General features: G+C 45.7%; 1 protein-coding gene and 1 non-coding gene across 2 annotated transcripts in view; both read left to right on the plus strand.

Annotated features, from left to right (window-relative positions):
• SRCAP (Snf2 related CREBBP activator protein) overlaps positions 1-24049 on the plus strand; it is a 44649-nt gene that overhangs the window by 8547 nt on the left and 12053 nt on the right. Inside the window, exons 5-25 of the mRNA XM_012808873.2 lie at positions 3113-3298; positions 3511-3651; positions 4583-4805; positions 4921-5198; positions 5844-5937; positions 6069-6158; positions 6959-7147; positions 7238-7566; positions 7669-7846; positions 8401-8537; positions 8767-8936; positions 9078-9270; positions 10448-10584; positions 10675-10861; positions 14515-14684; positions 15139-15404; positions 15605-15892; positions 16723-16887; positions 17168-17353; positions 17587-17853; positions 18193-19703. Coding sequence (XP_012664327.1) covers positions 3113-3298; positions 3511-3651; positions 4583-4805; positions 4921-5198; positions 5844-5937; positions 6069-6158; positions 6959-7147; positions 7238-7566; positions 7669-7846; positions 8401-8537; positions 8767-8936; positions 9078-9270; positions 10448-10584; positions 10675-10861; positions 14515-14684; positions 15139-15404; positions 15605-15892; positions 16723-16887; positions 17168-17353; positions 17587-17853; positions 18193-19703 — 5385 coding nt within the window. The remainder of the gene's footprint in view (positions 1-3112; positions 3299-3510; positions 3652-4582; positions 4806-4920; positions 5199-5843; positions 5938-6068; positions 6159-6958; positions 7148-7237; positions 7567-7668; positions 7847-8400; positions 8538-8766; positions 8937-9077; positions 9271-10447; positions 10585-10674; positions 10862-14514; positions 14685-15138; positions 15405-15604; positions 15893-16722; positions 16888-17167; positions 17354-17586; positions 17854-18192; positions 19704-24049) is intronic.
• LOC111727187 lies at positions 5623-5751 on the plus strand. Its single transcript, XR_002774799.1, has one exon. It is a non-coding gene; the product is annotated as a small nucleolar RNA SNORA30/SNORA37 family (small nucleolar RNA).

Raw genomic sequence — 24049 nt, forward strand, 5'->3', positions numbered from 1 at the left:
GGCGCCGAGCCATAACTGGCTATTTTTACAGGTGAGGTCTTTCCTTGGCTCCCAGAGTTGCTAGGATTACAGGTGTGAGCCACCGTACCCAGCCTGATTTAGGGTTTTTTGTTTTTGTTTGTTTGTTTGTTTATTTATTTATTTTGAGACAGAGCCTCAAGCTGTCCCACTGGGTAGAGTACTATGGCTTTACTGCTCACAGCAACCTCCAACTCCTGGGGCTCAAGTGAGTCTCCTGCCTCCGCCTCCCAAGTAGCTGGGAGCACTGGCCCTCGCCACAATGCCCGGCTATTTTTTGGTCGCAGCCATTATTGTTGTTTGGCGGGTCCAGGCTGGATTCAAACCTACCACTTTAGGTATATGTGGCTGGTGCCTTAGCCGCTTGAGCCACAGGCGCCAAGCCAGTTTGTTTATTTATTTGAGACAGAGTTTTGCTGTGTCGTCACAGCTCATAGAAACCTCCAACTCCTGGGCTTAAGCAATTCCCTTGCCTCATCCTCCCAAGTAGTTGGGACTATAGGCGCCTGCCACAATGCCCGGCTATTCTTTTGTTGTAGTTGTCATTACTGTTTAGCAGGCCCAGGCTGGGTTCGAACCTGCCAGCCCCGGTGTATGTGGCCGGTGCCCTAACCACTGAGCACAGGCACCAAGCTTGTTTTTATTTTTGTTAAACAGAGTCTTTCTTTGTTACCCTTAGTAGAATGCTGTAGCATCATATCTCACAGCAGTTTCAAACTCAGAAGCAGTCCTGCCTCAGCCTTCCAAGTAGCTGAGACTACATGCACCTACCACAATTCCCAGCTTTTTTTCTTTTTTTAAGAATTGGGGTCTCGCTTTTGTTCAGGCTGGTCTTGAACTCCTGAAGCTCAGGCATCCATCCACCTAGGCTTCCCAGAGCACTGGGATTACAGGCATGAGCCACCATACCCAGTCCTCTTGATTTAGTTTCTGTTAAGAGAGGATAGCAATGATGGCAGTTGTCCTGAGTTTTTCAACTCTATTAAAGAAAAAAACAACTTTTTTTTTTGTTACATGTCAAGCATTTACTGTGAATTTGGCTCTGCTATGTCTGAGTCCCTTATTGAACTTTAACCTAAACATTTGTTGCCCAGGAGTGCCATGGAATTGTAACTCACAACAGCCTCAAACTTTTGGGTTTCAAGTGGTCCTTTTGCCTCAGCCTCTTGAATAGCTGGGACTAAAGGTGCCTGCCACAATGCCCAGCTAATTGTTCTTTCTTTCTTTTTTTTTTTTTTAAAGTAGAAATGGGGTCTAACTCTTGTTCAGCTTGGTCTCGAACTCCTGACCTCGAATGATCCACCTGCTTTGGCCTCCTAGAGTGCTAGCAGATGTGAGCCGCCATGCCCAGCCCAAAGAAAAAATTTTAAATGCTTTTTTTCCTTATCAAAAAATACAATCAAGGTAGAAATATTAGTAAAAATGATTAACTCATTGCCTTTTTGTTACATCTCATCTGTTAAACTTTCTGTGTATAACCTTCTCAGGTTTTTCTTTCTAACATAAAAAAATACTTTTACAAAAATAGGTTTTTGTTCTCTTTTTAGAGAGAGTCTTACTTTGTCACCCTCGGTAGAGTGCCATGGCCTTATAGCTCACAGCAACCTCCAGCTCTTGGGCTTAGGTGATTCTCTCACGTCAGCCTCCTGAGTAGCTGGGACTACAGGTGCACACCACAATTATTATTTTTTTTTTTTTTAAGAGACAGAGTTTCACTTTTTTACTCTCCGTAGAATGCTCTGGTGTTACAGCTCACAGCAACCACTCTTGGGCTTAGGTGATTCTCTTGCCTCAGCTTCCGGAGTAGCTGGGACTACAGGTGCCCACCACAATGCCCGGCTGTTTTCTTGTTGCAGTTTGGCCGGGGCCTGATTTGAACCCACCACCCTCGGTATATGGGGCTGCGCGCCCTGCTCACTGAGCCACAGGCGCTGCCCTTGTTTTTTTTTTTTTTTTTTTTTGAGACAGTCTCATTATGTCGCCCTATATAGAGTGCTATGGCCTCACAGTTCATAACAACCCCCAACTCTTGGGCTTAAGCCAGTGGTTCTCAACCTTCCTAATGCTGTGGCACTTCAGTACATTTCCTGTGGGTCATGACCCACAGGTTGAGAATCGCTGACTTAAGCCATTCTCTTGCCTCAGCCTCCCAAGTAGCTGGGGCTACAGGCACCCCTCACAACACTGGCTATTTTTTTTTTTTGGTTGTTTTTGATGTTGTTGGCAGGCCCGGGCTGGGTTTGAACCCATCAGCTCCAGTGTATGTAAGCTGGTGCCCTTGCCGCTGAGCTACAGGTGCCGAAACAAAAATAGTTATTTTTTTAAACAGAAACATGATTGTCTAAATTTGGCCTTCTAGGATATTTCTAATCTTTTTTTTTTTTTGAGACGGAGCCTCAAGCTATCCCCCTGGGTAGAGTGCTATGGCATCACGCTCACAGCAACCTCCAACTCCTGGGCTCAAGCGAGTCTCCTGTCTCCGCCTCCCAAGTAGCTGGGACTACAGGCGCCCGCCACAACGCCTGGCCATTTTTTTTTTTTTGGTTGCAGCCATCGTTGTTTGGCGGGCCCAGGCTGGGGATTTGAACCCGCTACCTCAGGTATATGTGGCTGGCGCCTTAGCCGCTTGAGCCACAGGCACCGAGCCAATATTTCTAATCTTAATATAGCATGAACGTACTCTTCAGTATTAGAGTTCAACACTGATGATGACCTCTTGTATCTAGTCAAGTGGAAAGCATTCGTTCCTTGCTTTTCTGGGAAGCTCTTCTTAGGATATGTTTTCCCAAATCTTGATGTCTATGAGGCATGCAGGTTGTGCAAAATAATGGAAAGAGTTTGAAAACTGGTGTTTGGTGTCCTCAGATCTTTTTGATTCTTAGCTCTGATTTCTAGCTATGATATCAGGCAAATCACTTAATCGCTGATCTTTTTTTTCTTTATCTGAAGAGAGTGTGATACTTATTTGTAGGATTGGTGTGTGGACTAAACACAAGCATAAAACAGTCCAGTCAGTACTCAGGAATTAAGCCATGGCAGTGAAGTGGAATATGTGTCCAGGGGCCATTGGTTGACCCTAACTTTTCCTCATTAGGAGGCTGAGATTGAGACTCGGATTGCTGAGCTGCGGAAGGAGGGTTTCTGGTCACTGAAGAGGTTGCCTAAGGTGCCAGAGCCCCCCCGCCCTAAAGGCCACTGGGACTATCTATGTGAAGAAATGCAGTGGCTCTCTGCTGATTTTGCTCAGGAGCGCCGCTGGAAACGGGGTGTTGCCCGTAAGGTATGTCTGCAAGTGGCTCCACCTTCTGTTTTTTTCTCATGTTTGTTTTCCTTTGGTGGGTGAGTTAATTGGAAGGGAATCACATAGAACAGTGTAGGTATTAAGGGGCAGACTGATTTTCCTTGACTTCTTGGTCTTGATTATTTTCTTTACCTGTGGGTGGGTGGGGAGATCTGGTTTTGCCATGTTTTCCATGGGTCTCATTCCCATAGGTGGTTCGCATGGTTATCCGGCACCATGAGGAGCAGCGGCAGAAAGAGGAACGGGCCCGGAGGGAGGAGCAGGCCAAGCTACGCCGAATTGCTTCCACCATGGCCAAGGATGTCAGGCAGTTCTGGAGCAATGTGGAGAAGGTAAGCAGCAGGGATTGGGAAATATAAATAGCCTAGGATTGATTAGGTTGTTGGATGGCATGGTAGTTATGAATGATTAACTTCTTGAGGGAATGAATATTATAATTTCATTTTTTTTCTTATGCCTAGTATTTATAGGAATAAATTTTGTAATTTTAGGCGTTTAATGATAGTTATGTTCTACATTGAACCTTTTGAATACTGTGAGGAAGAAAAGAGCATAGTGGCAAAATTGGGCCCTGCCTTTGGGATTGTTAACAGTACTCTTTGACTCCACTAGGCCATCTATCCTATGCAGGCATTTAGCATGTGTTTTTTAAAATGTATTTGTGCCATTTACCTGCTTAAATACCATCAAAGTTCCCTGTGTCTGTATATTAAGGTGTAATTATTTCTCAAGTATTATCAGGTTCTGTCAATATTTTCAGTCTTTTCTCTTGCATTCAAAATTTATATATCCCTGACCACTTATCCATGCTTTTTTGTAGTGCTGGGAGTGCCTTTCTTGTCATTCACACTTAAGGAATACCTACTTGTCTTTTAAGATCTAGCTCTAAATGGATGTTATGGCATACACCTGTAGTCCTAGCTACTTGGGAGGTTGAGGTAGGAGGATTGCTTAGAGCCCAGGACTTTGAGGCCTTGGTAATGTATTGAGACCCCATTTCTTAAAAAAACAAAAGATCCAGCTTGAGATTACAAATTTTCTCTAGCCAGTTGAGGCTAATAAGGCTGGCTCTTTTCTCCTTTTTACTCCCTTTGTGCTTTCCTCAGAACCATCCCATTAAATTATGACCCCCTTAAGGTTATTTAGCTCTTCTGTCCTCAAAGGCCAACCCAGGGTCTGGCATAAAGGAGGCATCCCTAAATGTTGGGTAAAAGAGTATATAAATAAATGGTTGTCTTGATCAGTCCCTTTCATGACTGGCAGGTGGTGCAATTCAAGCAACAGTCCCGGCTTGAGGAAAAGCGCAAAAAAGCCCTAGACCTGCATTTGGACTTCATTGTGGGGCAAACTGAAAAGTATTCAGACCTTCTGTCTCAGAGCCTCAATCAGCCGTTAGCCTCTAGCAAAGCAGGCTCTTCCCCTTGCCTTGGCTCTTCCTCAGCTGCCTCCAGTCCTCCACCTCCTGCTTCCCGGCTAGATGATGAAGGTGTGTGTTCTCTTTGGCCCTGTTACTCTTCCCCATGTACCCTTTCCAGAGCTGAAAAACCCACCCTGTGGCTTGCAGGGCCCGTGGACTTTGTGACCTTGTTCTCCTGCTATAGATGGGGACTTTCAACCCCAAGAGGAGGAGGAAGAGGATGATGAGGAGACAATTGAGGTTGAAGAACAACAAGAAGGCAATGATGCAGAGACCCAGAGGCGTGAGATTGAGCTACTTCGCCGTGAGGGAGAACTGCCACTGGAAGAGCTGCTTCGTTCCCTTCCCCCTCAGCTACTGGGAGGGTCTTCCAGCCCCTCTCGAACACCCTCATCCCATGATAGTGATACCAGAGATGGCCCTGAAGAAGGTGCTGAAGAAGAGTCCTCTCATGTGTTGGAGGTATAGGCAGAAGGGGTGGAGGGAGGGTTCAGAGTGGGAGCAGAAAGAGAGGTTCCTAAGTTCTGGGCTGTGAAGTTAGTTGTGCTTTGGGGGAGTTCTCCCTAGTTAATGACAATTGGGCTTTCATTTGGGGATAGTTAGGGAAGAATCTGGATTTGGGGCAAGCTGAATTCTCTATGGCAGTTTCTGGTGTTGTAGTACAAGAATGTATTATACTTTATTCTTTAAATTGCTGTGTGATCTTTAAATTGCTATGTGATTTGTTCTTTACTTTCCATTTTGGTGAAAAAGCCCTAAGATTCCCTTACTGGCTTGAAGTTGGAGAGCAGGGATGGTAACCTTGTAGCCTCTCTTAGACTTAAGTACACTGTTTGGCCATATGTCTGAGTGCATGGGGATGGTGATGGGGGCTTTTATTTCTTACCTAGCACTTTCACAGATCCTCCCCAAGGCAGTGGGGCCAGGATTTGGTAGCTGGTGCTGAGAGAAGACCTTTGATGGCATCTTTGCCCTGCGACTATACCAGCGGCAACTGTCACTCAATGGGACAGAGACGATTCTGTGACTTCTTTCTTAACTTTGTGCCTTTCTTTTATCATTCTAACCTTAGGCCTGCCTTCCTCATTTTTATCCTTTGCCACACAGGTAAAGCCCCCATCTTCCTCTGTCACACAGCGAAACAAACAGCCTTGGCATCCTGATGAAGATGATGAAGAGTTTACTGCCAATGAGGATGAAGGTCAGGCCTGTTCTTTTTGTCCTGTTGCTCCTTACCCTTGAATTAATTATCTGGACCTAACCTTTCAGGCTTTCCCAACTCTTCCATTTTGACTGAGTCTTGTTTGTCTATTCCTGTTTATCCTTTTCTAGCTGAGGATGAAGAGGACACCATAGCAGCTGAGGAGCAGTTAGAAGGGGAGGTGGATCATGCCATGGAGCTGAGCGAGTTGGCTCGAGAAGGTGACATTCGTGACATATGTTACTGAGGACCTGCTTGGTGTTTCCCCTGTGCAGAGTACCAGGGATAAAGAAATGAATAAGATACTTTTTATCTGCTCTGGAGGAACTATAGGTCTGATGATAAAAACATTCCTATGAATAATCCTGAATAGAAAGTAATAAGCATTTATGATGGAAGTTTGAACAAAGTTAAAGACTTAGAGGAAGGAGGAGCTGATATAAAAGGAAATTGGCAGTATTTGACCTGAACCTTGAAAGGGAGGTATAGCAGGTCAATGATGTCCTTCCCAGTAGAAGATGGCACTTCACATGCCATATTTTAGCTGATGTTGTGGGGCTTGGCTTTGGTAGCTAGTGCTAAAAGTAAACACTACCTTGTCTCAGACTTAACCTAACAGTGAGTCCTAGTGTCTGTTCAGTTTAGCACTCAGATCTTTCCTTCTTTCTCTCCCCTCAGAGCAACCAAAAGCTTAGGCTTTGGCTGCGCACGGTGGCTCTTCCCTGTAATCCTAGCACTCTGGGAGGCTGAGGTGGGTAGTTTGCCTGAGCTCATGGGTTCGAGACCAGCTTGAGCAAGAGCAAGACCCTGTCTCTAAAAATAGCTGAGCGTTGTGGCAGACGCCTATAGTTCCAGCTACTATAGGGAGGCTGAGGAGAGAGTGAAGAGAATCACTTGAGCCCAAGAGTTTGAGATTGTTGTGAGCTATGACACCATGGCACTCTTATCGAGGTTGACAAAGTGAAACTCTCAAAAAAAAAAAAAAGCAAACCCAAAAGCTTATCCTTCATTTCTTCTGTAGGTGAACTGTCTATGGAAGAGCTACTGCAGCAGTATTCAGGAGCCTATGCATCTGATGCCTCTGCCCTAGGCTCTGGGAGTAGTGAAGAAGATGAAGATGAGGAGGTTGATGCTAATAGCTCTGACTGTGAACCAGAGAGGGGTGCAGAAGCTGAAGAGGTTCCTCAGGAGGATAGTAGCAGTCAGTCAGGTGAATGTATGGTCATGAGGCTGGAGCTGGGGAGGGTAGGCATTAGAGGAACAGGTATGGTGAACACTAACCCATGGTCTTCTGCTTTAGACTCTGCTGATGACCAGAGTGAGAATGAGGAAGATGAGCATTCAGAGGAGCAAGAAACAAGTGGGAGTTCAGATTCAGATGAATCTGTGTCTGATAATTCTGAGGATGCCGAATCACAGAGCCAAGTGGATGAGGATGAGGAGGAAGAGGATGATTTTGGAGTGGAGTACTTGCTTGCCCGTGATGAAGAGCAGAGTGAGGCAGATGCAGGCAGTGGGCCACCCACACCAGGGCCTACCACCACTCTGGGCCCTAAGAAGGAAATAACTGACATTGCTGCAGCAGCAGAAAGTCTCCAGCCCAAGGGTTACACTTTGGCCACTACCCAGGTATTCCTCAGGCTCTAACCTGTACTTTCTTATATCTTGACTTTCCTCTTTTCTAGTGACAGATACTTAAATTGTACAATCATCCTATTTCCCCCCTGCTAGGTAAAGACTCCCATCCCCCTACTTCTTCGAGGCCAGCTCCGGGAATACCAACACATTGGGCTGGACTGGCTGGTTACCATGTATGAGAAGAAGCTTAATGGCATTCTTGCTGACGAGATGGGGCTTGGAAAGACAATCCAGACCATCTCCCTGCTTGCCCACTTGGCTTGTGAGAAAGGTAACTATGTAGGGCTCATCCTCTTGGGCCTTCTTGGCCAGCTCCCTGGGCATCTTATTCAGTGGTAACTCTAGCTGCAGGAAGGTAAAATAACTTGCTCTCTTGTGTTGTCTTAGTGGCCTCATTGACTCCGGTAAGTAACTGTATAGAGAGGAAAGCATAGGGGCTGGGATTCTTTTTTTTTTTTTTTTGAGACAGAGCCTCAAGCTGTCCCCCTGGGTAGAGTGCCATCGCATCAAAGCTCACAGCAACCTGCAACTCCTGGGCTCAAGCGAGTGTCCTGCCTCAGCCTCCCAAGTAGCTGGGACCACAGGCACCTGCCACAACGCCTGGCTATTTTTTGGTTGTAGCTGTCGTCGTTCGGCAGGCCCGGGCTGGATTTGAACCCAGCACCTTAGGTGTATGTGGCTGGCACCTTAGCTACTTGAGCCACAGGTGCCAAGCTGGGGGGCTAGGATTCTTAGGAAGGGCAAATAGTGATCAAGGTTAAACCTGAGGAACCAGAACCATGAAGTTTGCATTTCTTTACCATCTGTTATTCTTCTGCTGAACAGGTAACTGGGGTCCCCATCTAATCATTGTTCCCACCAGTGTGATGTTGAACTGGGAGATGGAGCTGAAACGTTGGTGCCCCAGCTTTAAAATCCTCACTTACTATGGAGCTCAGAAAGAGAGGAAGCTCAAGCGGCAGGTTCGGTCTTCTATGTGGTCACTTCTTCCCATTGATGCCTCCCTTACTTTTAGGCCCTTTCCTCAGGTTGAGTTTCTTTCTCTCCTCTTTCTGTTGCTCCGTGCTTCTAACGGGCCTTCATCTTTTCTTCCAACCTGATTTGTGTCCTTTGATGACTGTAGTGTGTCTTCCTTTTGTTTTCTCTTTTTTTTTTTCTTCTATCTGCTTACTTTTCTCTTTGATCCCTCAGGGCTGGACCAAGCCCAATGCTTTCCATGTGTGTATCACATCTTATAAGCTGGTGCTGCAGGACCATCAGGCCTTCCGCCGTAAGAACTGGCGTTATCTCATTTTGGACGAGGCTCAGAATATCAAGAACTTCAAGTCACAGCGCTGGCAGTCACTGTTGAATTTCAACAGGTAGAGATGGAGATGGGGATTTGTGGGAAGGTTGACTTGGCCTGAAGAACGGGTTGCCTGGGTTGAGGAGTATATCAGAATACTTGCAAGATTGTGCCCTTGCTTATCATCCTCCCTTTGATTCCCTCTGTCTCTTTGCAGCCAGAGGCGCCTGCTCCTGACAGGAACTCCTTTGCAGAATAGCCTCATGGAGCTGTGGTCCTTGATGCACTTTTTGATGCCCCATGTCTTCCAGTCTCATCGCGAGTTCAAGGAATGGTTCTCTAACCCCCTTACTGGCATGATTGAGGGCAGCCAAGAGTATAATGAAGGTCTAGTCAAACGCCTCCACAAGGTAGGGCCTGCAACAGTTGGTTAAAGTATTGGGAATATCAAGGAACTAAGGGAAACCAGAAAACCTGTGGGTAGAGGGTAGTCAGAGCTAGGCTGAATTCACCCAGTTGTCAAATTACATTGTTCTAGTGACTAGTCCCTTGCCAAGTTGAGTGACCTCATCTTAGTCATTATTCTGTTCATTTTCTTTAATGATGATGTCTTTGTCCTTATTTTCTTTGAGTAGAATGATACTGCTGATCAGCCCCTGCTTGGATTTATCTTTACCTGGGCTTCTTCAACTTCATGTTTTTGGTGTGTGTTCATCTCTCCCCAACCCTTTGGTCTTCTTTGGCTGCTCCTCCTTTGCCCAGCTTTTAAGTAACATATTTCAGCATTCTGATCTTTACTTTTTTGTCTTCTCAATCTCCATATCTCATAGGCATACTCATTTCTAAGGCTTTGACTGTTTCCTGTGATATAATGACTCTCCAATTTATATTTTTAATCCCTTGACTCTCTAGATCACTATAACTCTCAGTTTCTGGTTTGATATTCTTAATTGAAAGTTTTTCTCTTGAGCTTGCTATGTTGTAAGCTCTGGCCTTGTAGTCTGTTATTGCTACTTCATCTTGATCAGTCACACTATCATTTGGTAAACAAAGTTGGAAGCCAGAGAATCTTTCTTAACTACTACTCTTCTTTCATTTATCTCTGTTCCTTCACTTTTTCCATGTCACTATAGACATTGATAACTATATCCTATCAGATTTTATCTCCTGAGATTACACATTTGCCTTTTGTTTTCTCTCCTATCAAGCCCACAATTTTTGTTCTCAGCTTCTCTTGATTGATTTTCATAATCTTTATAAATTTATTAACTTCTCAAAATGTAGTTAAGTCATCTCTTCTGCATAGTTGGCTTGCTGTTAGTGCTTCCTTGTATCACTTCATCTGTTGTGTTATCATTATCTTTGTGTCTGTCTCCTTAAGCAGATAACAATAGCAAGTTCCTTGAAAAGAATGATTTCAGTTGACTCAGCTGTGTAATTGGTATTTGGCATGGTATGATGCATGGCTCCATGAGTGTTTGCTGATGGGTTAAGGCAGTGTTCATCAGGCCAAGACCCAGCTAGAGGGGCTAGGCTGGGACTCGTCGCTCACATTCTCCAGTCAGCCTCCTACTTATTTGCTTCTAGGTTTTGCGGCCTTTTTTGCTGCGCAGAGTTAAGGTGGATGTTGAGAAGCAGATGCCCAAAAAGTATGAGCATGTTATCCGCTGCCGGCTCTCCAAGCGCCAACGCTGTCTCTATGATGACTTCATGGCACAGACCACGTAAGGGAGGACTGAGGGTAGACCCTGGGACCCTAGATTGTAGTGGAGGTAGCTGTCAGAATGTCTTATTTATTTTTCCTCTCTCCCCAGGACTAAGGAGACACTAGCCACAGGCCATTTCATGAGTGTCATCAACATTTTGATGCAGCTACGAAAAGTTTGCAATCATCCTAATCTGTTTGACCCTCGACCTGTTACCTCCCCCTTCATTACCCCAGGCATCTGCTTCAGCACCGCTTCTCTGGTGCTAAGGGCCACTGATGTCCATCCCCTCCAGGTAAGTAGTTGCTCTCAAAGTTATTCAACCCTCTATCTCTTTTCTTTAGGCTAGGGTCTGACCTTTTTGATCCTTACTACTACCCTCAATACTGTTTCCCTATTTTAATGCTGTTGCCCTAGTTTCATTGTTTTCTAGCCATGTGATTTGTTCTTTTTATTTATTTGTTTGTTTTTGAGACAGTCTCACATTGATGTCCCCAGGTAGAATACCCTGGCATTATAGCTCACAGCAACCTCAGACTCTTGGGCTCAAGCATTCTTTTGCCTCAGCCTCCCAAGTAGCTGGGACTATAGGTGCCTGCCATAGCTGCCTGGCTATTTTTAGAGACTGGGTCTTGCTCTTGCTCAGGCTGGTCTCGAACCCATGAGCTCAGCTTCCCAGAGTGCTGGGATTACAGGTGTGAGCCACTGCCTGGCCCAAATTTACCATTTTAACCATTTTTTAAGTGTATAGTTCAATGGCATCAAGTATATTATTGTGCAACTATCATAATCCATCTTAGAAGTTTTTAATCTTTTAATCTTCTCAAACTGTAGCTCTGTATCGGGTCCTCAAACTTTTTAAACGGGGGGCCAGTTCACTGTCCCTCAGATCATTGGAGGGCTGGACTGTGGGCCTCCAGATGAGTTGGCTACTAAGCTAGACAGGCAGTGGCAGCAAAAACACCCCGTAGGTCGGATAAATGTCCTAGGCAGGGGTGCATGTGGCCCATGGGCTGTAGTTTGAGGATGCCTGCCTATATATTCATTAAATAATAACTGTCCATTCCCTCTTCCTCCCATCTTTTGCATTTGTCATTCTTTCTGTTTCTAGGAATTTGACTCTTCTACTTACTTCATATAAATGGAATTATGGCTTATTTCACTTAGCATAATGTCTTAAAGATTCATCAATATTTGTAGCATGTGTCCGAATTTCCTTTTAAGGCTGGTTAATATTCTACCATATGTGTGTGTATACTTATATATGTATTTACATACACAAATGGTTGCAGGCTTAGTATTGGAGACTTAAGTGGTTTGACTTAATATTTTTTGACTTTGCTGTGAATTGATTTATTTATTTAATTAAAAAAAAATTTTTTTTGAGACAGAGCCTCAAGCTATCCCCCTGGGTAGAGTGCCGTGGCATAACAGCTCACAGCAACCTCCAACTCCTGGGCTTAAGTGATTCTCTTGCCTCCACCTCCTGAGTAGTTGGGACTACACAATGCCCAGACATTTTTTGGTTGTAGTTGTCATTGTTTGGCAAACCCTGGCTGGATTTGGACCTGCCAGCTCTGGTGTATGTGGCTGGTGCCTTAACCACTTGAGCTATAGGCGCCACCCTTTATTGTGAATTTATTGGGATGTCACCCTATTGTAAAAAAAAATTTTTTTTTTTTTTTGAGACAAAGTCTCACTATGTTGCCCTCAGTAGAGTACTATAGCTTCATAGCTCACAGCAACCTCAAACTCCTGGGCTTAAGCAATTCTGTGGTCTTAGCCTCCCAAGTAGCTGGGACCACAGGCGCCCACCACAACGCCTGGCTATTTTTAGAGGTAGGGGTCTCGCTCTTGCTCAGGTTGGCCTTGAACTCCTGAGCTCAAGCAGTCCACCCATCTCAGCCTCCCAAAGTGCTAGGATTACAGGCATGAACCACTGGCCAGCCCTATTGTAAATTGAGGAGGATCTGGACTTAACAATGGTTATGATTTCTTTACGTTATGATGGGCACATTAGGGTGTTAAATGCAATATTGACTTACAGTGTCTTATTAGACTAACTCCATTGTGAGATCAGGAGAACCTGTATCATTTTTTGTTTATTCATTACTATCAGTGGATATGTGGGTTGTTTGCATCTTTTGACTATTGTGAAATAATACTGCTGTGAACATGGGTGTACAAGTATTCTTTGAGTTCTTTCTATTTTGGTTGTATATTCAAATGTGGAATTGCTATATTATATGGTAATTCCATTTCTAAATTTTTGAAGAACTACCATCTTGTTTTCCCTAGCAGTGATCATTTTACATTCCTACCAGCAATGTTCAGGGTTGTAATTCTCCCATATCTTTACCAACACTTGTTTATTTGTTGTTGTCACAGTCATAATGGGTGTAAAGTGGTATTTCATTATGGTTTGATTTGTATTTCCCTAAGAATTAATGATTACTATCTTTTCATGTGCTTTCTGGTCATTTTGTGGGGTTTTATCTTATTTGGTTTTTTTTTAACTCTTAATGTATCACCCTCCGTAGAGTGTTGTGGCATCACAGCTCCCAGCAATCTCTGTCTGTTGGGCTTAAGCAATTCTCTTCCTTCGACCCCCCAAGTAGTTGGGACTACAGGTGCCCGCCACAATGCCTGGCTATTTTTTGTTGCAGTTGTCGTTGTTTAGCTATCCTGGACTGTGTTCGAACCTGTCAGCCTTGGTGTATGTGGCTGACTCTGTAACCGTTGTGTTATGGGCACTGAACCTTAAGACAGAGTTTTATTCTCTTGCCGGGCTATTGTGCAGTGGTATCAGCATATTTCACTGCGATCTCAAACCCTTGGGCTCAACCAATCCTCCTGCATCAACTTCCTTAGTAGGTGGGACTACAGGTGCATGCCACCATACCTAGCTAAAATTATTTTCTTTTCTTTTTTGAGACAGAGTCTCATTATGTCACCCTCAGTAGGGTGCGGTTGCATCATAGCTCAGCAACCTCAAACTCTTGGGCTTAAGAGATTCTCTTGCCTCAGCCTCCCAAGTAGCTGGGACCATAGGCGCCTGCCACAATGCCCGGCTATTTTTTGGTTGTAGTTGTCATTGTTGTTTTGCAAACCGGGATGGGTTTGAACCTGCCAGCTCCAGTGTATGTGTCTGGTGCTCTAGCCGCTGAGCATACAGGTACTGGGCCAATTTTCTATTTTTTTGTAGAGTGGGAGTCTTGCTATTATGTTGGCCAGTCTGGCCTTGAACTCTTGGTCTCAGGTACTCCTCTTGCCTTGGCCTACCAGTTTACTAGGATTACAGGCATGAGCCACTGCACCTGGCTTCTGTTACCTTTTTTGGAGAAATAATCTGTTGAAGACTTGCTGATTTTTTTTTTTTTTTTTTTTAAATAGGGCTTTTCTGGCAGCGCCTGTGGCTTAATGGATAGGGCGCCCGCCCCATGTACTGAGGGTGGTGGGTTCAAAACTGGCCCTGGCCAAATTGCAACAAAAAAATAGCCAGGCGTTGTGGCTGGCACCTGTAGTCCCAGCTACTCGGGAGGCTGAGGCAAGAGAATTACTTAAGCCCAAGAGCTAGGGGTTGCTGTGAGCTGTGATGCTACGGCACTCTACTGAGGGCGACAAAATGAGACCGTCTCTTAAAAAAAAAAAAAAGCAACAACAACAAAAAATAGGGCTTTTCCATTATTGAGTTGTGGGAGTTCTTATGTACTTTGGAAATTAATCCCTTATCATATGTATGAGTTGGAAATAAATACCTTGTCCTATTACCTGGGTTGCCTTTTCCACTCTGTTGATGGTGTTCTTTGATGTACAAATTTTTATATTTTGTTGTAGTCTAGTTAATCTGTTTTTTCTTTCATTGTCTATGCTTTTTATGTCATCTCTAAGAAATCATTGCAAAATTGGTATCTTTGACACCATGCTTGTGTTTCTTTCTTGTGGCAGCGGATAGACATGGGTCGTTTTGACCTTGTTGGCCTGGAGGGTCGTGTTTCACGATATGAGGCAGACACATTTTTGCCCCGGCACCGCCTCTCACGCCGGGTACTACTAGAGGTTGCTACTGCTCCTGACCCCCCACCCCGGCCCAAGCCAGTCAAGATGAAGGTCAACAGGTACCAGGACTAAGGAATAAGAGGATGGGTTCCAAGAAAAAGTGGGTACAGCTGCCTGGAGGGATTAGGGTATCAAGAAAAGAGCTAAGAGGCTAGGCTAGAATGTTTATATGTGATGGGTACAAATAGTATAGAGCAATGGTTCTCAACAGGATCTGTATTAAAGGGCCATGGCATTAGGAAGGTTGAGAACCAGTGGTATAGTGGTATGGGGGAGAAAGAATAATTAATTATATGAGGGTTCTGGGACAGACTTTTGTGTTTGTAACTAATTTTCTTTTCTTTCTCCCTGCTTGGTGCTTTCTGATCATCTCTAATTTCTTTCCTTCTCTTTTGGGTCTCTTTCCTTTCTCCCATTTGCTTTTATAATCTTTTTGCATCATCTTCTTTCTTCCTTTCTCTTATTCCTTATTCTCTTTCCCTACCTATCTACCCCTTTGATTTTTCCTTGTAGGATGCTGCAGCCAGTGCCTAAGCAAGAAGGCCGAACAGTCGTGGTGGTGAACAGCCCACGGATGCCCCTTGGCCCTGTCCCAGTTCGACCCTCTTCAGGCTCTGAATTCTCAGCCCAGCCCACCCCTGGCCCAATCCCCCCCGTGTTACCAGCACCACTGATGGTGTCAGCCTCACCTGCTGGGCCCCCCCTTATTCCTGCAGCCAGGCCTCCTGGTCCTGTTCTCTTGCCTCCACTGCAGCCAAACAGCAGTCCTCTCCCCCAGGGTAAGTTCACAAGGGAGCCAAAGATGATGGTGGTGCTTCAAAAAGGTTGCTTAGACTGGGGGAGAAGTAGTGAAATTAAAGGAGAGCCAAGGTGGGAATTGGGGTGTGCTGTTTGATGGGATGGGAGTATGGAGGCTTCTGGGACCAGGCTAAGGCTTTAGTCGGGGTATATCTGATAGGTGTCTACTTTGTGTCTACAGTGTTGCCATCCCCACTGGGAGTCCTGAGTGGGAATTCACGGCCTCCCACACCAACCCTGTCCCTGAAGCCAGTGCCACCCGCCCCAGTTCGCCTGAGTCCAGCCCCACCTCCAGGCTCTTCTAGCCTGTTGAAACCCCTAACAGTGCCACCAGGTTATACCTTCCCTCCTACTGCTGCCACCACCACCTCTACCACCACAGTGTGTGCTACCACCACGGCAGTACCAGCTCCGACTCCTGCACCACAACGCCTCATTCTGTCTCCTGATATGCAGGCTCGCTTGCCCTGTGAGTTTTCAAGACTCTGTGGTTAGGAACTTGAGATGGGAGAAGGGCGTATATGCCAGGGAGTTGGAGAAGAAAAGTTTAGGAGAAAAAAAAAAAAAAAGAAAAGCTCAGGGATATTGGAGTATCATGTTCTAGGCAGGCCAGCTTGGCACCTGTAGCTCAGCAGCTAGGGTGCCAGCCACATACACTGGAGCTGGTGGGTTCTTCAAATCCAGCCCAGACCTACCAAACAAGAATGACAGCTACAACCAAAAAATAGCCATGCATTGTGGCAGGTGCCTGTGGTCCAAGCTACTTGAGAGGCTGAGGCAAGAGAATCATTTAAACCCAAGAGTTTGAGGTTGCTCTGACCTGTGACGCCATGGCACTCTACTGAAGGCAACATATTAAGACTCGTTCTCAAAAAAAAAGAAAAAAAAAGAAAAATTAGGCAGGTGTTTTGCCAAACGTTGATAAGTTATTATTAAGAGCCTTGAAAGAATTCACATAGGGAGAAGACATGTAGGTAAGTAGTGGTAAAGCCCAGCAGTAGGAAATTACTTGGGGTAAAAGGGCTGCATAGACCTGGGAGGTATGTGTGTGTGAACTCAGCCTCATGGGAGCCCCTTAGAGGATGTAAAGGAGATTGCTAGCCAAATAAGTATAATTAGGAGTAGCACATCAAAACTCAAAAGTCTGTGGATGGAGGCTGAGTTTGTTGGGATATGGTAAATCATGGAGAATTGGAGGAGCTGGACACTTGTTGTGGAAGAGGTGTGTGCTTCCTAGGGGTCTTTGAGGTGGCATCAGGCAGGGTGGCCTGTGTATAATGAGGCTTTCTCTGTTCGTAGCAGGTGAAGTGGTCAGCATTGGGCAGCTGGCCTCACTGGCACAACGTCCAGTAGCTAATACAGGGGGAAGCAAACCTCTCACCTTCCAAATCCAGGGCAACAAGCTGACTTTGACTGGTGCCCAGGTGCGCCAACTTGCCGTGGGGCAACCCCGCCCGCTGCAAAGTAGGTAAAACCCATCCCCTGTGCTGCCTTTTTCCTCCTCTTCCCTGTCCCTTTGTTTTTGTGGCTCTTTTTAAATGTCAGCCTTTGTTTCTTTCTCTTATCTTTTAATGGATAGGGCTAAGGGGAATGATTAGAGGGGTCTTTGATAAAGATAAGGAAGAGGTCATACTCTAGAAAAGTTATTTCCTCTCTGTTCTTTTCCTCTTTTCTTGCCATGCCTCTGCACCCTTCTCTGGCTGATAGCTGCTTCTCTCTTTCTTTCTCTCTTCCGTTAACCCAGGGAATGTGGTGCACCTGGTGTCAGCAGGGGGGCAGCACCACCTCATCAGCCAGCCTGCCCATGTGGCCCTCATCCAGGCCGTGGCCCCGACCCCTGGCCCTACCCCTGTCTCTGTGCTGCCTTCTTCGACCCCCAGCACCACCCCTGCCCCTACTGGCCTCAGCCTTCCGCTTGCTGCTAACCAGGGTGAGGCTCCTGGCCTTCCTATTTACTTAGCCCTTGCTGGCCTTGGTCCTTCCAGGCATGCCCTGGGGGCTACTGTCTGTCCAGCCTTTTCAGTGTTTTCCCTTGCCAGTATCTCTGATACCTGTTCTGCTGCCACCTGCCCTTGGACTTTTTTCATCCTTTGGGTCTCTTGTATTTTTTTTTTTTTTTTTTTTTTTTTTTTACCTTCTACTCAACATACCTTTCTTTTGCAGTGCCACCAACCATGGTGAATAACACAGGCGTGGTGAAGATTGTAGTGAGACAAGCCCCTCGGGATGGATTGACTCCTGTTCCTCCGTTGGCCCCAGCACCTCGACCTTCGAGCTCTGGGCTTCCAGCTGTGTTGACTCCACGCCCCACATTAACCCCTGGCCGGCTACCCACCCCTACTCTGGGTACTGCACGGGCTCCCATACCCACACCGACTCTGGTGAGGCCTCTTCTCAAGCTGGTCCATAGTCCTTCACCTGAAGTCAGTGGTAAGTCCAGGTGGCTGAGACCAGAAATTTTTGCTGGGAATAGAGATGATGCAGGGTGGCCTCAGGGTTTCTTAGTCACAGTAGATTCCTTCATTATCAGTATATTGCCTTGATTTATAGGGGGCCTCAGAACTGGGCTGACCTAATTCCAGAGTATATTTGTTGGGATTTTGGAGGAGGAGAAAACGTTGTCACATTCCTTGGATTTTTGACCTCATGTTGTGGAAATGAACGATTTCTGGGAAATAAAGGAAGCTTGGGGATAAGAAAAAGGTGGGTCAGGGTAGCAGAAGGATTAGGAAAAGAATCCGGGGCTAACTTACCCTCTTGTCTCCACAGCTTCTACACCCGGAGCTGCTCCCTTGGCCATCTCTTCTCCTCTCCATGTGCCATCCCCTCTCCCTGTGCCAGCCTCTTCTCCGATACCAGTTCCCAACTCTTCTTCTCTTGCTAGTCCTGTGTCCTCTACAGTCTCAATTCCAGTGTCATCTTCACTCTCCATCTCTGTCCCCACCACGCTTCCTGCCCCAGCCTCAGCCCCACTCACCATACCCATCTCAACCCCCTTGCCTGTTTCGGCTTCAGGCCCAGGTGTCTTAACCAACGTGACTCCAACACTGGCACCTGTTGTTACAGTGGCTTCTGGATCTCCCTCTTTGGCACCAGCTGGGGCTTCCCCATCAGCGTCAGCCTTGACTCTAGGTTTGGCCTCAGCTCCATCCCTGTCCTCATCTCAGACATCACCTGGTCACCCTCTGTTGTTGGCTCCCACTTCTTCACATGTTCCAGGGTTGAACTCAACTGTGGCCCCAGCATGCTCACCTGTCCTGGTGCCAGCTTCAGCTCTGGCCAGTCCTTTTCCAGCAGCTACAAATCCAGCTCCAGCTCAGGCTTCCCTTCTGGCTCCAGCGCCTTCTGCATCTCAGGCTCTAGCCACTTCTCTGGCTCCTATGGTGGCTCCACAGACAGCAATCCTGGCTCCTTCTCCAGCTCCTCCTCTGGCTCCCCTTCCAGTCCTGGCACCATCGCCAGGTCCTGCTCCTGTCCTGGCTTCATCTCAGACTCCAGTTCCAGTTATGGCTTCATCGTCTACTCCAGGAACCCCTTTGGCCTCAGCTTCTTCACTGGTGCCAGCTCCAACTCCTGTGTTGGCTTCATCATCAACTCAAACTATGGTACCAGCCCCAGTTTCATCACCTCTCCCGAGCCTGGCTTCTACGCAGACACTGGCCCTTGCCCCAGCTTTAGCACCCACTCTTGGTGGTTCATCTCCATCTCAGACACTCTCTTTGGGAACAGGGAACTCCCAGGGGCCCTTTCCAACTCAGACATTATCATTGACTCCAGCATCATCCCTGGTACCAACTCCAGCCCAGACACTGTCTTTGGCACCAGGACCACCACTGGGTCCAACTCAGACGCTGTCTCTGGCTCCAGCACCCCCTCTGGCTCCAGCTTCTCCAATGGGCCCAGCCCCAGCTCACACACTGACTTTGGCTCCAGCATCGTCATCTGCTTCACTCCTGGCCCCAGCTTCAGTGCAAACACTGACCTTGAGTCCTGCCCCAGTTCCAGGGCCTACCCTGGGCCCAGCTGCAGCTCAAACCCTGGCGCTGGCCCCAGCCTCAACACAGGCCCCAGCTTCCCAGGCATCTTCCCTTATGGTTTCGGCATCTGGCGCCGCTCCCTTGCCTGTCACCATGGTATCCCGGCTTCCTGTTCCTAAGGATGAGCCTGAGACACTGACATTGCGCTCTGGTCCCCCCAGCCCTCCCTCCACTGCTACCTCGTTCAGTGGCCCCCGGCCTCGACGCCAGCCCCCCCCACCACCTCGTTCCCCTTTCTATCTGGTAAGTTTTATTTCCTCAAAGGAGAGGGAACAGAAGTTGAGTTTCTTTGGAGTGTTGATAGAGTGAAGAGAACAAAATATTGTCACTTTTAACTTGGCAAATTATAAAGCGTAGTGGTATGGACTAAATACTTGAGTGACATTTGGACAAGTCTGTCCTCTTTCTTGGACCTGTACCATCATCTATAAAATAGGAATAATAATCCATGTCTGCTTTTCTCACTGGGGTCATCGAGGACAAAATGTGTGTTTTTTGTTGTTTGTTTGTTTGTTTTTGCTGTTTTTGGCTAGGGCTGAGTTTGAACCCGCCACCTCCAGCATATGGGGCTGGTGCCCTACACCTTTGAGCCACAGGAGCTGCCCAACAAGATGTGTTTTTACAAGTATTAATCACTTGTATGTTGAAGGCCTTTTTGTTACCAATGGTCTCTTTAGTTCTTGGTTACTCTTTTGAGTTAGTGTTGGCATGTTATTGCTCAATTTTACAGATGAGGAAACTAGGCCAGTAAATGATATTCTAAAGGTTATATACAAGTAGTAAGAACGCAGATGTTCTTAGTCCATTGCTGTTTCCTCTTCCTCAAAAGAGGCAGTCCTCAGAGACAGGAGGATGTTTTGGTAAAACCATCACTATCAAGTATTTGAACTTCTTTTTAATAAAAATTTTTCTGGCTTGGCGCCTGTGGCTCAAGCAGCTAAGGCTCCAGCCACTTAACACCTGAGCTGGCGGGTTCGAATCCAGCCTGGGCCTACCAAACAACAATGATGGCTGCAACCAAAAAATAGCTGGGCGTTGTGGTGGGCACCTGTAGTCCCAACTACTTGGGAAGTGGAGGCAGGAGACTCACTTGAGCCCAGGAGTTGGAGGTTGCTGTGAGCTGTGATGCCATGGGACTCTACCCAGGGGGACAGCTTTAGGCTCTGTCTCAAAAAAAAAATTTTTTTTTCTTTTGTAGAGACTAAGTCTCATTTTATCACCCTTGGTAGAGTGTTGTGGTGTCGCACAGCTCACAGAAACCTCCAAGTCCTGGGCTTAGGTGGTTGCCTTGCCTCAGCCTCCCGAGTAGCTGGAACTATAGGTGCCCACCACAACGCCCGGCTATTTTTTTGTTGCAGTTTGGCCAGGACCGAGTTTAAACCTGCCACCCTCAGTATATGGGGCTGGCACCCTAGCCACTGAGCCACAAGCACTGCCCTAAAAAAATTTTTTTTTCATTTTCATTTATTTATTTATTTATTTTTCGAGACAGTCTCAAATTGTCACCCTTGGTAGAGTGCCATAGCATCAGCTCCCACCAACTTCAAACTCTTGGGCTCAGGTGATTGTCTTGCTTCAGCCTCCCAAGTACCTGGGACTACAGGTGCCTGCCACAGCACCTAGCTATTTTTATAGACGGGGTCTGGCTTGAGGCTGGTCTCAAACTTGTGAGCTCAGGCAATCCACCCACATCGGCCTCCCAGAATGCTAGGATTACAGGCATGAGCTATCACACCTGGCCCCTATTTTTATTTTCTATTTCAGAATATTATGGGGGTACATTTGTTTTGGTTACATGAATTTCTTTTGTACAGAGTATTTGAACTTCTAAGGGGTAGATAACATGGAATTTTGATTGACATCTACTAGTTTCTTAAAGATTGTGAGTTTCTGACTTTGACAGTCATAATATTTCAGTTTTTTACCTTTATGTTTCCTATCTCATCATGTGCATTCTGGTAGCCATTTTTCTCCTCTGCTTTCTCCTATATAATGTGGTGGCTAAGTTAAACTCACAGCTCAGCTTAGAGTAAGGAGCCCAAGAACTAATCAGAAGAAAGGTCCAGTGAGTCCCTCTAAGGCCCTCATTTCGCATATTATCAGCGATACTGCTTAGTTTTTGCTTCAGCCTTTGTCCTATTCTCTGCTAGTGCCACAGACTCCACCTTTGGTCTGTTCTTGATGCAGCCAGGTTGGTTCTGGCTTTTTGGAAATAGATACGTGTAGTAAAGGAAAGAGAGCCCATCCTAACCCAAGGATAGCAGCCCATAGTCTGCTGAATTTTGATTGCTCTGTAAGAAATAGCTTTTAGTATTTAGCATTCAGTGTTAGGTAATGGCTTTTTGTCACCATTTATCCTTAAACAGCTTGACTTATACATCTCACACTGTACAGTTTACCCATTTAAAGTGTACAATTCAGTGACTTTTTTTTTTTTGCTGGGGCTGGGTTTGTGTCCTATCCTTTTGAGCCACAGGCGCCCCCCAATTCAGTGACTTTTTAAGTATATTCATAGAGTTGTACAACCATCACCACAGTCAACTTAAGAGCTTTTTCATGGGCCCAGAAAGAAACCCTGAACCCTTAGCCATCATCCCCTGATTCTTCTGTCCTTCTAGTTCTAAATGACTGCTGATCTATTTTTTGTCTCCTTGGATTTGCCTATAAATTCATAAAATATATAGTCTCTTATGACTAGCTTCCTTTACTCAGCATAATGTTTTTTGAGGTTTATTGTGTTAAAGCTTGTATCAACACTTCATTTCTTGAATAATATTTCATTGTGTGGATATATCATATTTTATCTATTTATTCATCAGTTGATGGAGGAATTTGGGATATTTCCACTCTTGTCTCTTAAGAATACTGCTGCTATGAACATTTCATGCACACATTTTCAGTTTCTCTGAGATATGCCCCCAGGAGAAGAATTGCTGGGTCATATGGCAACTATGTTTAACTGAGGAATTGCCAAACTTTTCCAGAGTAGCTGCCCCTTGTGACAGTCCCATCAGCAGTCTGTGAAGGTTCCAGTTTTCCATATTTTTGCCACCCTTATTTGTCTTTTTGATTGTATCCATCCTGGTGGGTGTGAAGGGGTATTTTATCATGGTTTTGATTTTCATTTTCCTGTTGGCTACTGTAGAACATTTTTTCATATGGTTGTTGGCTATTTGTATATCTTTGTAGAAATGTCTGTTCTGATCCTTTTATTTTATATTTACTTGAGACAGAATTTCATTCTCACCCAGGCAAGAGTGCAGTGGCATCATAGCTCACTGCAGCCTCAAATTTCAGGGCTCAAGTGATCTTCTTGCCTCAGCCTTCCAAATAGCACGCACTGCCATGCCTGGCTGATTTTTCTACTTTTTTTGTAGGGATAGGGTCTTACTCTTATTAAAGCTGGTCTCTAATTCCTGGCCTCCAGCAATCCTCCTACCTTGGCCCCCCAGATTGCTGGGATTATAAATATGAGCCTTCATGCCTGGTCCCCTTTGTTTGCTCTTTTAAAAAATGGGTTGTCTTTTCCTTATTGAGTTGTAAGAGTTTGTTACAAATACTTTCTCTTTTGCTACAGTATCGGAGCTGGCTTCTCTTGGTTTTTCTTTTTCTAGAATGGTTTTTTTTTCTCCCTCATTTAGAGTACCTAAGCTAAGAGGTAAAGTCCAAGGTTAGCAGTCAGAAAGAGTGATTTAGGGCATTGCTCTTTTCAGGACCATCTCCTGGGGTCTGGTCTTCCCCATTTGTTCATTCTATTAACCGACATATTTATTGAGAGCCTGCTTTGTGCTAGATACTGAACTGGATATTAGTTGATAATATTGAGCAAGGTTAGATATTACCCTTGTTATACGTGGCTTGTAAGGTGAGTAGATGTCAATCAAATAATCATACAAATGTAACATTACTAGTGTGATAAGTGCTACAAAGGAAAGATAGATGGTTTTATAGACTGTGAAACTGGAAGCACAGGGAGCAGAATGGATTGGGTAAGAGTCATTTCCTGACTGTCATATTCACCTTTTTTCTTTCTTGGGTTATGATACCTGGATGTCTGGTTAGCTGTTCAGTCCTACGTATTCCATTCTGGCCATTGGCAAAAACCTGTTGGGAATTTGTGGCCCCTCTGTATCCTGTCAGAAATTTGAAGAAGGCTTCTACAGAAAAATGAGCTGAGAGGCCAGGTGCCAGTGGCTCACGCCTATAATCCTAGCATTCTGGGAGGCCAAGGCAAGTGGATTGCCTGAGCTCACAAGCTCGAGAACAGCCTGAGCCAGAATGAGACTTTGTCTCTAAAGTTAGTCAGGCGTTGTGGCGGGTGTCTGTAGTCCAGCAACTTGGGAGGCTGAGGCAAGTAAATTGCTTAAGCCCAAGAGTTTGAGGTTGCTGTGAATTGTGACGCCACGGCATGCTGTTCATGGCGACAGAGTGAGACTGTCTCAAAATAAAATAAAGAAGCCTTCTAGTAATTGTTTTGGTCCCACTACAAGAAGAAAAGTTAAGTGTTTTGGAGTTGAGTGTTATATAGCAAAAGTCCCCAAATCATCCATTCCTTGCTGGATATGCAGATTTTTTCTTTCTTTTCTTTT

This window comes from Otolemur garnettii, unplaced genomic scaffold (assembly GCF_000181295.1).
Source record: "Otolemur garnettii isolate 467f Iridium unplaced genomic scaffold, OtoGar3 scaffold00096, whole genome shotgun sequence".
NCBI lineage: Eukaryota > Metazoa > Chordata > Mammalia > Primates > Galagidae > Otolemur > Otolemur garnettii.